The sequence below is a fragment of the Sphaerodactylus townsendi genome, linkage group LG02 (genome assembly GCF_021028975.2).
Source record: "Sphaerodactylus townsendi isolate TG3544 linkage group LG02, MPM_Stown_v2.3, whole genome shotgun sequence".
Taxonomy (NCBI): Eukaryota; Metazoa; Chordata; class Lepidosauria; order Squamata; family Sphaerodactylidae; genus Sphaerodactylus; species Sphaerodactylus townsendi.
In genome coordinates this window covers 127,362,099-127,375,837 of record NC_059426.1, presented here as the reverse complement: position 1 = coordinate 127,375,837, position 13,739 = coordinate 127,362,099, and the positions used below count along the sequence as shown (strand labels likewise).

The 13,739-nt window shown below is 41.2% G+C and overlaps 1 protein-coding gene across 1 annotated transcript in view; it reads right to left on the bottom strand.

The window, feature by feature from the left end:
- Positions 1-13,308, bottom strand: part of GPR176 (G protein-coupled receptor 176) — a 36,797-nt gene extending 23,489 nt beyond the window's left edge. The window contains exon 1 of the mRNA XM_048484233.1: positions 12,419-13,308. Within this exon, the coding sequence (XP_048340190.1) occupies positions 12,419-12,638 (220 nt within the window). The 5' untranslated portion in view covers positions 12,639-13,308. The remainder of the gene's footprint in view (positions 1-12,418) is intronic.
- Positions 13,309-13,739: the final 431 nt, after the last annotated feature.

Here is a 13,739-nt window from a genome sequence, read left to right as displayed (position 1 = left end):
CTCTTCTGTTGCCTCTGAACACATTCCCCCAAACTTGCTTTGGTATTGAGGCTAAACTATGTGTGGCAATGTCTTTCAATCTACATGGAAACACTCAGTAGTATCCAGATGTAATCTCTGAATTTTTCTTCACAACTGTTACTCAGCATGGGTTATGAAGAGACCAAAGAAGCCATTAAACAGCATGTGCCAGACATAGCATGCCAATCAGATCTAGTGAATCCAATTCTATCTCTCCTATAGCATATTTAACTAACCTTGAAGTACCTGAACATCGGAGGGCTTTTAATTTTGGCATGATGCCTTGCTGTTCCTTTAGCAGTCCTTGAAGGCTGGAGTAGGAAGATTCCTTATTGCAAGACACAATGCCCTGGATCTGAACACACAGAAACAACAGAATACGTGTTTCTCCAATGTCGGTATTATAAAAATATATGTATTAATTTTATTTTGCCACTGGTGTACAGATTTCCAGGTCACACGAGATAATTTTATACTTCCTTGCTGCTAACAGATACCAATCCTGGTATAACATACAGTGTTGCCAGATTTTGTGCAGCAGCACTGGAAATACTCTGTAGGATGGTTTGTGTTTTATAAATTCAATAATTCTAACAGAACTAGGTTGGCACTAGGACACAAATGGAGCATTCCAAAACAAAAGTCCAGCATCTGGCAAATGAAATTACAATGTTGGGTTTTTTCCCCTTTTGGTGAGTATAGCGTATACTGTGATTTGATGATCACAGTCTTCTTTCCCCTTTTCTGTCAATTTTACCTATTTAATTGTTTTCTTATGCCTACCCTCTTTTTAGTTTTTGAGCTTTTTGTTTCCTATTAGCATTTTATCCCATTTCCTTTATGTTCTTAAATATATATATATATATATGACCATAATGACCATAATGACCATAATGTTCTTATATATATATATGACCATAATGACCATGATAATGACTGCTGTGGTACAATCTTTCCAGGAAGATTGCAATCAGTGGTTTGGTTCCAGTGTCAGTGGGAAGGTACAGACTTTTGGTATCCCTTGGTCACACCTGGCACTGTTTTGAGTTCCTTTTCCCTATACTTCCCAAGCCAACAACCTTTTTTGCCTTTCTTTCTTTAAAAAAAACTGGTATACAGCCATAGTGTCATAACACTATAACAACATACCTGCTACAAACTGTGTTTCCAAAATTGTGGTAAAAACAAATTCAGTAGTTTGGGGCAGATGGTGGTGGTGGTGGTGGTGGTGGTGGTAACAGAACACCATGAAAAATCGTTCTGTGTGGAGGCTCTATTGTCTCTGCAGCTGCAAGAACACAATTGGGAATCATCCTCATGTCGAAACATCCTAAATGGTACAGAGCTGTTTCACATTTGTTATTTTAATAACCCAGTAATGACCTGACAACACAGAAAAGACAAGAATACAAGTGCAATTCTGAAAGCTTTTCTAAAATCTTGATCATATGAGATTCATGGGCTGTGATTCACAACACAACAGTTCTGCCCTAGAGTTGATATAGTATGGCAGTTAAAAGCATCAGTCATAAGCTGGAAATCTTCAATTCAGTTCTTGAGTTCAGTTCAGCTTGAAACACTCAATGTAAGCTTCCATCAATATCATGAGGCTAATGGCAATCTAATGGTCAGGGTTGTTGTAAGGATCACCAAGCAAAAAAAAAATGAGTGCCTCCTGAAAGTGACCCCTGCAGAGTAGGCTACCTTGGCTTTGTAGGAGCTCGGTCACACTTTTGGAACAAACAGGACATGACTCTGGCTTCAGTTCATAAGCTCTTTACTTGAATCAGGTAGTAACAACACTCCAGCAAGCTTGAGCCCCAGAACTCCACCAATCAACTCCGTTTCCCTTTTATCCCTCTTGGCACGTTGATATAAATTCAATGTTTCTTTATCTGTAAACCTCAGTCGACAAAAGGGAAAAATAAACTCATCTCACAGATATCTCATGAGGATAAATGAGGAAATGAGATTTTTTTTCTCTTTTGGCCTGATAATAAAATTTGATTGCTATATAGCTGAGAAAAATTGCACATACAAGGGAGACCATAAGGGGCAGTCCTTGCGACACAGCAAGATCAATCCATAATTCTACTGTTCTAAATTATGCCCTATTTGGGGAAATTAGAGCACTGTAATTTAAAACTCCCCACAGACTATTAAAATACAGTATTCGTGACTGCTGCCTCCCATCTACTTCCTCTGCAAAGAGAACCTACAGTACTGATACAGGTCTCACTAAGCTTAATTTCCTGCAAGCAAGAGGCACAGAAAGAGAACAAATTGTCCAAAAGGTTAAGGGAAAACAAAGATACAAAACCAACATGCCATGTCTTGCGTAGGAGGCGACTGATCTTTTGCATGGCCTGTACCACCACCTGGCAAAATTGAGTTGCTGCCCAGGATTCTTGGTCTAGTTGTTCTGAGCCTCAGACCTGGCACATCTCACAGCCCCTACAGCTCAGTAGACCAGCAGGTGAGTAGATTAAGTGCTGTTACATATTAAGAATTAAAACAAATAAACAGTAAGTAGCAGGTTCCCATTACAGGCAGTGCTCTATTGTCTGAATTCAATGCATCATTGTATAAAAGCAAACATAGACCGAAAGTGTGTTCCTTCAATCCCTGTATTTTCTATAATTTCCCTAAGAATTCTACTCTTCATTGGAATCTAACTGAGAGGATGAAATGGGGGGGGGGGGGGGCAGAGGTGAGTAAAAATTTCTTGCCTAGATCAACAAAAAGATAGCCTTTCTCCTTTATTCTATTATCAGTGGCTTTAGTAACAATAATTTCTGCTCTCCCTTCCTTTTCCCTCCCTTCCCCTTTACTTCCTTCCCCTTAGCTATTGCTTATTAAGGTGGAATTGATTGTTTTAATTGACTGTAAATTTATTGTAAGTCACCCTGAGTCATTTATGGGAAAGGGTAGCATATGATATGATGATATGATATGATACGATACGATATGCCAGGAAAGTTCAATTTTCCTTGCTCCCCCTTTTAAAGTATTGTTAAGTTTCTTCAGTGCCCTTTCTCTGATAGGCTTCAGCTTGTCTTAGGCTTCACCTTCCACACAGGCGGAAAAGGGTAAAACGAGGATCTACACAGATCCTCCTGATCCCAGACCCATATAAAACCCAATGGGGCGGGGGGGCTTCACACAGATCCCGCTGCTAATGTCCACCACGTGTTTTCCTGCCCAACCCAGGTTTTTCAAGAATTGCGTATCCGCGATTCTTTTTAAATAGCCCGGGTTGCAGCTGCTTCCAAGTGAACAGCAGCCAGGAGGAGCTTGTAATGCAGCTGTGCGTTCTGTTTTCCTTTTCTTCCCTGTCTGGCATCTGCGTAGCCACACAGGTCACAGGGTCATAACGTCCATCAGCATGGCTGTGGGGGTTTAGTCATGCATGCCTTCATTGTCTCTCATTGGTGGGAGGTAGGTTTTTTTTAAAAAGCACCTCTGTGCAAAGGCACGACAGCAACCTGCATTGCTTCTGTGGGCTCCATTCTCTGCCTGCACAGAGGCATGTGAATGCACCAACTGCAACCCGCTGTACTTTTGTTGTTCGGAAGGGGCCATGGTTCCATGTCTCCCCCAGCCCAACCTCCTTCACCTACCTATCCTTACTTCAGGCTTCTCTTTCTTCGTCCCCTTTTTTAGATTCCTTGCCTCTGCTTTCCTCTTTCCAATCCAGAACTTTTCCCCATAAAAGTTTCAATCCCAGGCAATCCTTTTGTCATAGAAGCTGGCCTGAAATGTTTTTGTTTCCCATATGTCACATTTCCATCTCACCTTTCCTCCATGGAACTGAGGGCTGCACACATAGTTCTCTCTGTACCGTATTTTTCCTGTCAACACTCCTATTTGACATCAGAGTGGATGTCAGATGCTCAAGGTCACCCAGTAAGTTTCTAGTTCAAAGGAGAGAATTTTTTAACTTTGGTCACATCAGTCCTCTTCTACCACTATGTCATATGCTCTCCGAGCAACCAAAATTGATTTGTGAACAGATGTATATTCTGATAGGGATACCAGGTTGGAAAATACATAGAGATTTGGGGGGTGCAGCTTGAAGAGGGTAGGGTTTGAAAAGGGACTTCAATGGAGTACAATGTTATAGAATCCACTTTTCTAAGTGGCCATGGCCTCAATGTAAATTAATGTGACACCTAAAGATCAGTTGTAATCCCAGGAGATCTCCAGCCACCACCTGGTTGTTGGCAATCCTAAATTCTGAGCATTATTATATGCCTCTAAGAAATTGCCTTACTTCTGTTCTTTTAAGTTTGCAATCATGGGCAAGGCTTTCATGCACTATACTACTAGCTCTCAACAATGGCTGTTGGATGGCCGACTCTTGTTATATCAGGCAAACTAGTGACATGACTGTTATGTATTCCTCATATTTTGGGAGACCTTGTCATGAAAAGACTGGCAGTGCAATCTGGGGGGAGGGGCTGAATCCCCTTTTGGATGCGCCATGTGCTTCCGCCAGTGTAAATGTCCTCTGGGGCACTTACAACAATGGAGGGGGAAATCCGCTGGTATCTGGCTGCAGCAGCACCCCACAATGCCCGGTCTCAACGCGTGGCCTCGCACTGGCACTTACATTCAGTCCCCAACTATGGCAACATTCTGGGTGGGTTCAAGGGTGTTCTGGAGGGTGGGGCCTCCAGATCCCTGTCAACCCTCATACACTATGGGGGAGTTGGAGGTGTTTTTTAAAAAAACTTTTTTGGGCTTCCCATGCTGCAGGAAAGCCCTGTTGAACAGGTTGAGCGATGCTCAAACAGCACCATCCCTGTCTGCCTCAGCTCTGGATTGTGCTGTTAGAATAATAGAATGATAGAATTGGAAGAGACCACAAGGCATGACGTCCAACCCCCTGCCATGCAAGAATGTATATATTCAAAACACTTAGTACTTTGAGCTTGGCCTGACATCTGGAAAGAAATGAATTGCAAACTGAACTCTGTATAGAGTTCCATCAACCCCCCCCCCCCCCCGAACTTCAGTGATAAAGCATCCAGGACATTGTTCCCCACAGAATGCAAAACACCTAACTCCACATAGTTGCAAACATTTGAAAAAGTACCTCTTAATGTTGAGAAGAGTCTTGTTCAGAGAAGAATCTTGTCCAAAAGGATTTATTAATGAAGAATGCCCTGCCCATCTTGTCTCCCTTCTTCCTTTCAACACTTGCATTTTTAATCACATTTTTCTGCATGGTCCATTAACCTACTTTCAGCAAAGTACACATTACGGATGAAGAGTAAGTCCTTGCTATTTTCTTTCCTTTCTGTTTTCTCCACCCACTGTGAAGAGAGAAATGCTCTTCTCTCAAAAAACTCATGAGAAATAAATTACTCAACTGTTTTCCACCAAACGATGACAGTAGAACTGTATATTAAGCCACCATTTCCCGGACCTCATACTGTTTTCCACCAAACGATGACAGTAGAACTGTATATTAAGCCACCATTTCCCGGACCTTCTGTGTTCTAGAATGCTCCACTTGAGCCTAATGACTTGGGGACAGAATTAGGTAGGCACTAGGACCTAAATGGAGCATTCTAGAGCAAAGAAGGTCATGGAAATGGTGAATTAATATACAATTCTACTGTCAGCTTTCAGGGGAAGCAGTATAGTCAGAAAGAAGGATATATAAAATAGCAGATATCTTACTGTGGAGTGTCTTCATATCCCAAGACTGCCCCATAGTGGCATAAATTATTATTGAGTAGAATCCAGAAACACATAACTAGAATATTAGACACTGATACATCATCACTATAATCACATCATTGCATTTCACACATTGCCTACTGTTAAGAGAAGGTACTCTTCTTGACTATCAATGTACTAATGTGCAAAATACTTTTTGGTGAAATGCTGGATAAGGCATTGTGAAGCACAGGAAGTGTGTTTCTATGGCAACAGAAACCTCCAGAAAGCTCATGGAATTTCTTTCTTCTGTTCCTTCTCACTTCCAAACTTCTGATAATCTCTCAAAGTGAATGCTTCTAATCTAGAAAAAAAAATTTTAAGTTTGCTATTATATAGGCTTTCTTTGATGAGGATGCTAATCACTGCTGGAAATAAACCACTGGTCTAGTCAGCTAGTAAAATAATTCCAAGTTTCTTAAAAACTGGATAAAAGTTTAACTAAACTCAACAAATATTGTTGCATTCATATGAAAGATATGGGTCTGGATGTAACATTCAGACCTGGATGCAGATTAATATTGCCACAGGCAGAGGTCCTTGTACCTGCAGAGCAGTATTTTCCTACCTCCTTCCTCCTGCTGCAGCACTAAATTCTGAATAGGTGTGGGGAAATGGAATCAAATTGTGCTGGTGAAAGTCCATGCACTCACAGAAATATGGCCCTCAATCCAACCTTCAATATGTTTATTTATTGACTTTATTTATACCACATCTTTCGCCTCATTAGGAACCCAAAGGAGCTTCCCTCACCTCCATTCCATCTGCACAACAACCCTGTGAGATAGGTTAGACTGACATTGTGTGATTGGCCCAAAGTCACCCAGGAAGTTTCCACAACACTGTGGGGATTCAGTGTGTTTCCCTCATCTTAATTTGACACTCTAACTACCGCTATACCATAGCAGTTCTCGCCCTCTACATTGTGCTGTCCAAGGTTTGGGTGACATGGTTGAAGAACTGGCCCGCTCCTTTCTCCAATATAGTCAATCATGTTTCAATCCATAGGCAAGATTAGAACAATGAATTCCTTAAACAATTCAACGAAACGTTTCAGCCCTCTAGATTGGATTAAACATTAAAGTAAAATACATAACTCTTGCTCCAGATACAAGAACTTGAGATCTGATTCCTTTTCTCCTTTTCTATCACTCCTTGGGTCCTTTAGTACATATCTGACACATGACCTGATTTATTAGTTAATCATTGGAATAAAAAAAATTGTTAGCAAAAGAAAAAGAAAGAATACATTGAGATGTGCAACAGAGTAACTAAAGATGATAACTAAAAAAATGATTGTCTACAAGGGTGATCACGTTAGCCTCTGGCAGCATAACAACATAGGATCTTAGCACCAAACTCAATGAGATGGGCATCTCTCATTCCAGAGATGCACTGCAGTTTTAGAGAGTTCCCAATTTTAAACTCCATCATGGGGGCCTGATTCTGGTTAGGAATTAAGCTCAACAGGTAAATGTGCATAAGGAAGCCAACAAATTCTGCTAAATGAATGACAGAAGGGCCATTCATTTAAACAGCAGCAAGTCAGCACTGGGAAATTCATTGAGAGCCAAGGCATGAAAGGATGGGTGTTCATTAAGAATCATAGGTAGTTAGTTACTAGAGAAAGTTCAAATTCTTCCCTCTGTTCCCCAAGACTGGTTCCTTTTGTTTTTCCAATCAAGGTACACCCATTGCTGATACCTCTCACACTGTCACTGGCCAGATTCAAGTCATGAGGTTGCCTCAGACCAAGCTGGATGCTTCAGGCTTCCAGTAGGTCATGCCTATGGTCCATTGCACCACAGATGGCTGGGAATGGGGCAAATGCCTGTGATGCATCATTGCCCTCTTCACTGTTATTTTCAAATGCTTGGGTGACTTGGCTGGAGAACTTGCCCTGTTTCTTTCTCCATTCTGTACAGGCCAGTGGCAGATTTACTATGGTCTGCTTTCCATCTATGAGTTATCTACTTCTACTTATTCAGACCCTTCAAGTTCCTGAGAGGTCTACTAGCCCTTTCTCTACTTTTATAACAGAAACTTTGGAGGTGTTGGTCCAACTTTCCACTTTGTATAAGGTTTTGTTAAAGTTTCATGGTTGCCGTTGTCCTGTTTGCATTGAGGTACCAGGTGCAGGCAGAAACCTTCACAGATGGAGGCAATCAGGAATCAAGACAGGATTGGATAGCAAAGCTGTTAATCCCAGAAGAGTCAGAGCCAAACTGGAGCTATGACATAGCAGGGGTCTGAAGCCCAAAGGCATTTACAGTAGAGCCTGTCCAACATCCTGCAAAGCCTCACAGTGGGTCTGGATCAGGGGTAGGGAACCTGCGGCTCTCCAGATGTTCAGGAACTACAATTCCCATCAGCCTCTGTCAGCATGGCCAATTGGCCATGCTGGTAGGGGCTGATGGGAATTGTAGTTCCTGAACATCTGGAGAGCCGCAGGTTCCCTACCCCTGATCTTCTAATACCTCAGGGGCAGAGAGGCATAGAAACTCTGGACTTCCTTGGTGGTCTCTCATCTAAGTACTAACCAGGGCTGATTCTGTTTAGCTTCCAAAATCAGGCAAGACAGGGTTAGCCTAGGCTACCCAGGCCATTTTCTGACCCATGCTTCTGTTCATGGGTCATCTGGGTTTCTGGTCCAACACCCACAGTTTGCTGCATTTCTCCTGAAAGTCCCTGGTGTCAAGAGGACCCAAGAACCACAGGGCCTTTCAGGGTTTCGGCCTCCGTGTGGTCAGTTGACACGGCGTCCTCTGCCTCTGATGAGGCCCAACTAGGGTTGCCAACCTCCTCTTGGAATTACAACTGATCTTCAGGCAACAGAGATTAGTTCACCTGGATAAAATGGCTGTTTGGAAGGTGGATTCTATGGTATTATACCCATATTAAGTCCCTCTACTCTATAAACCCTGTCCTCCTCAGGCTCCACTTCCTCCTGCCCCCGCCCCCAAATCTCCAGGTATTTCCCAACCCTGATATGGCAAATCGAGGCCTAACTCTATCAGTTGTGCTATGGTTTCCAGCTTACTAGTATTTTAAAACTATTACTACTGCTTTCTCATTTTTTAGTGTTGGCTTTTTTTTCTTGACTGTATTGTTGTAAGTGATTTTTTCTTGCAAGCCCTCTTGAATACGTGTCCAGAGAAGGCAAATTCTTCAATAAATAAAATTCTTTCTCAGGCCAATTCAGATACTTACAAGAAGCAAGAAATGCTTTTTAAAACTCTTGGCTTCTTAGGACCAAACAAGATAGATTAGTAGAAGGTCTATGGCTCTGGGGTGGGGTGGGGAATCACAAAATAAAACTGGGGAGGGTGGGCAGCAGTGTCTACACCAGCATTAGAAGTATTTTCATATTTGGGCTGGCCATGAGAGGGAGCTCCAAAGCATGACTTGTCAAAAACTACAGCTGGAGAATCTGAAATACTGAAGTGATTATTAGAGTGTCATAATTAAGACTAAAGAGACATAGCTTCAATTTTTTTGCTCAACTCGCTGTGTGACTTGGGCTCAAGATTCCACGCAAGCATGAAACTTATGGCATCTCAGCTTCACCTGCCTCATATGGTGTTTTGTAGATAAAATTGTATAATACAGACATACTGTCTGGAAATCATTGGTGGACATGGGGAAACTAATGTGGTAAATAAATTTGCAATATTGTCTTTAGCAAATTTGGAAATCTAGACCCTCATACTACTGAATTCTTTAATACAATGCTCATACTTGTGGTGATGCTCCAACAGTGAAAGTACTATTGTCCAGAAGTGCCCTTGTACTAGTAGCAGGGAAGCCACAATGTTCATTTAACAAATGTTTTCCTGCAGAAAATCAAACAATGGATATCATGAAACAATATATGTGTTAGTTTGCAGGATATCGCAAGACTTTTAGAATGCAACGAAAACACAAAACAATAATCAGTTAGGTCAGGAACATAATGTATACAAAATAAAAGTAAAAATTGTATTTATTACTCAAACTGGCACAAGGGTCCAACCTTCCTGCACAGCCAATGGAGACCTTCTTCCTGAATCTGATTAGTGATCTTAATCATGACTTCAGTTTCCAAAGGAAGAATTTAAATTCAAAACCAGAAAAGCCTTGTCTATCTCACAGAATACCCCCTTCCACTGTAAATAATACAATAAATTGTAGTATCAACTATCTCCAGTTGAGAAATGCAGATTAGGAGCTCACAGGAAACACCATGATTGTGTAACCAGATTTAGGTGAATGAATGCTTTGAGTCACAAAGAAGGCAAGTCCCTGCTCTGAGGTGGTTGTATCCATATACAGAGAATAAACCATATATTAAACATATTTCAGATTGGCTAAGGTGAATGTAAGCATGTAAATATGAATCAATTTTAAATGTTAATATGAATATTAATTCAGGGGACCACAAACTGAGGCAGGTTCCGCATGGGCCAAAAACAACGGTGTGAAAACAGTGTGAAAACAGGGTAAACCCTTTTATACCATTTTAAACCATTATACATCGTTTTCACACCACTGTTTTTGGCCCATGTGGAATCTGCCTAAATCAACAGGTCACCAGCTGCAATTGTACTTTTTCATCTAACAAGTGAAACATGAGAGAAGGGTAGAGGCTTCTACTTACCACTGTATTGATTTTCCCGGGCATTAAGAAGTGAGACCTCTGCCTCCTCAGTGCAACATCAGAGGCAAGAACCCAATACTTCTTTAATTTGAGGGGAAGATGCTATGCCTTTGATGCTATGCTCTGACAGCACACATTTTTGCTGGTTACCAAATCAAGCACATCCCTGACATGTATTGCCTAGGCTAGCCAGATCTATCAAATCTTAGAAGTTAAGCAGGGTTTAACCTGGTTAGTATTTGCATGGGAGACCACCAAGAAAATTCATGTCATTACACAGAGGCAAACCACCTCTGAACATCTTTTGCCTGGAAAAATCCTATGGGGTTGCCATAGGTCAGTTGTATTAGCTAGAACCATGCTAATGCAGTTTTTGCCTGGGAAGTTTAAGACAAAATTAACTACCAGTAATCAACATTGTCAGTCTATACGGCCAAGCCATAAACTCCTTGATTATAAGGAAACTCTCACTTGTTTTCAAAAAACCATCAACAAAAAACATTAGCTGAATTCAGTGCATATCCATCTTCTATTCAGATATCTCTCTTTTTAAAAAATTATTAGGAGTCTAACTTGTCTAGTAGCAATATATACAATTTCAAAACATTACTATCATCCACAATAATCAATGCATATATATCCTTTGATTTTAGAAAACTTAATATCACTGTCTTGTAACTAATCTTCAATCTACAAAACAAGAAAACTGTTTGGAACATTTGCATCAACTTTTCCCTTGAGAAAAGACAAATGATTAAATCAGTACTAAAACTGTAAAAATCTGACCATGTTTAAAAGTGAACTCAGTACAGATTTGTCCCACTACTAAGCTCCAGGTATCCAAAGATCCACAAGACTGAAAAAGATTACAATACCATACATGGAAGAAAGGGAACATCCTGAGAGAATGATCCATGTACAGGAACAGGCTTTCCTAAGTGGCCTGCCCTTTTGATTGAAGTCTGAAGAGTGTTCTGTGCAGAGAAAAATTGCAGCCGACTCCCAGAGATGGATGTGCCTATAAGATGCATGCACTGCTCAACTTATATATGATCAAACACTCTTAGTTTAGTGAAAGAGACTGTTGTGTCTATGTTCATGTAATTGGCCTGCTTCTGTGCAGAAATTTTTTTAGCTTGGAATTATAACACAGGGATAGCACATTATAATAGTATACTGGTAATATTTTGCCTTTTGGGTGTCTCACCAAGCCATTAGTCCTTAGCTACATAGATAATGTGTATTATTTGGTTTGACTCCGAAAATCTTAGGCTATAATCATGTACTAAGTTAGACTGCTCAAATCCTATGAAGATATAAGGAGTTTTCCATCATGAAACAAACAGAAGTCAGGTTTTCATCAGGAAAACATGGAGGAATAGGGGTTAAGTAATCTCTTCCCCAGTGCCATGGCACCCATCAGATTAATATGAAACCCATGAGAAAATCTGATCACTGTCTCCCTGAGTTGCATCTAGTTTAGTCCTTAAAAGACTGTTCAAAAGATTTCAGCCTTAGGCCACAGCACACTTACTTATTCTACTTTTTTTTTTGAGGGGGAGACTAATACAAAGCATTCAAAACCACATCCTGCCATATCGGTGGGGGGGGGGGTGTCTGAGGCTAAAGCAGGAACTCTTGGAAAAGTGCAATATTAAATAACAGAAGTGTATTAATACTTAAAATATTTGAAGGATTGAAATATAAAAGCACAAATGTGTTTCTTCCCTTGTTCCTAAAGATTTGTAAACACTGCGCCTAATGTTAGCAGTCAAAATAACTGCTATCATTATGTTTATATTACATCCCTCCTTTAAAAAACAAAACAAAAAAACAACAACTCCCTAAAGCTATATCTGGTCTAAAAAGCTGCCAGAAGAAATTGCCTTGAAAAAATATCACAAAGGTGACTTGTGATGCCTGTAAGTTTGCTGAAAGGAAACCACATATGATTCTGGGTGTCACTCCCTGTGTAGGGCAATCCCCTGAAAAACAAGTCCTTAGTAAGCAAAACCTTCAACAGTGTTTACTCACCTAGTACAGAGCCTAGGAAGATGACAATCTGTACTGTAGTAGTAAAATGTCTATAGGTTTGTCCTTCTCGGTATTGCACATCTTCTAAAGTGCCGGTCTCATGGGAGCTTCTGTTGATCCCCACATTGTGCGCGCTGGATGCGTTCAAAGCGCCGGTGGCAGCCGGAGGGAACCCCCGCTCACTTTGGTTGACTGACGCCCAGCTTGCATTGGACCCCATGGCGAGGTGCTTTTCTTCCTTCTTACCTAACAATCCGAGCTCTGCACATCGCACAGGAAAAAACGGTTTCTGCAAATACACCCAGCTTCATTGTGACGACTCCACTGAATTTCTCGCTTTTTTATGTCTCAGTCTTGTAAAGAACTGTACTCACGAACGACTAGGGAGAGGGGCAGCGGGAGGGCTGATGGACTCTGGCACTTACTTGTCCCATATTCCTTGCTTCTTCAATGCCACCGCCTGTCCTCGGCGTAATTGGGCGGCCACACGCGTGAACGAAGGCGATAGGCAATTCATGCTACCTGTCGTTTCCACACCAGTGACAGTAACTTCCTTGACTCAAAAGAGGACACTGAGTGACAATTTATATTCGAGCGGTTTCTTCCCCTTTCGAGATTCATAGCCTTGCAAAAAAAGAAACGCCATGTAGCCTTCCCTTTAACATTCTAAAGCAGGGACCGTGTCCGCTCCAAAGAACTAAAAAAAAATCCCATGTGGTTTCCTATTCGTGCGGCTTCAAATTAAGCGCAAATATTTTTCAAAGAGGATTAGGACACCATAGTGCGCTTGGAGCAATAGAGTCCCCCTTCTGTGCCCTGCATTTGCGCCGCTTCACCGACTGCAGAATTATATATGCCAGCAGCTCTTCAGAGGTTTTTGTGCCGTTTGCCTTCAGTACCAAGTGCTGAACTGCTGCTATCGTTTTCATATGAGAGACCCAGAAGAAGAGAGAGCTTGTCACATGATCTCATGCGAGGACTCCGGTTTTTGGTGGAAGCCATCTTGCCTTTGGAGCTGTCAGATCAAGGGCTGAGGAGGGGAAATAAGATAGGAAATTGTTTTTAGAATGCAGAAATAAATTTTATGTGGATTTCCCCTTGGAATTTTAGGGGGAAGGAACATAGAATACAGCTGCCGGTAATTTTTAGTTAGCTAAAACTGGGGGATTTTAAGAAATAAGTCACAATACTTTACAACTTTCCATGGCTAAATATATTCCACCACCATCGAAAAACATCTATGGGTATGCAAACATATAGCATTGGTGGAATGAACTGATTGTGATCTTGAATAACTTCTTTTGAAATCTGTTGTAAAAGT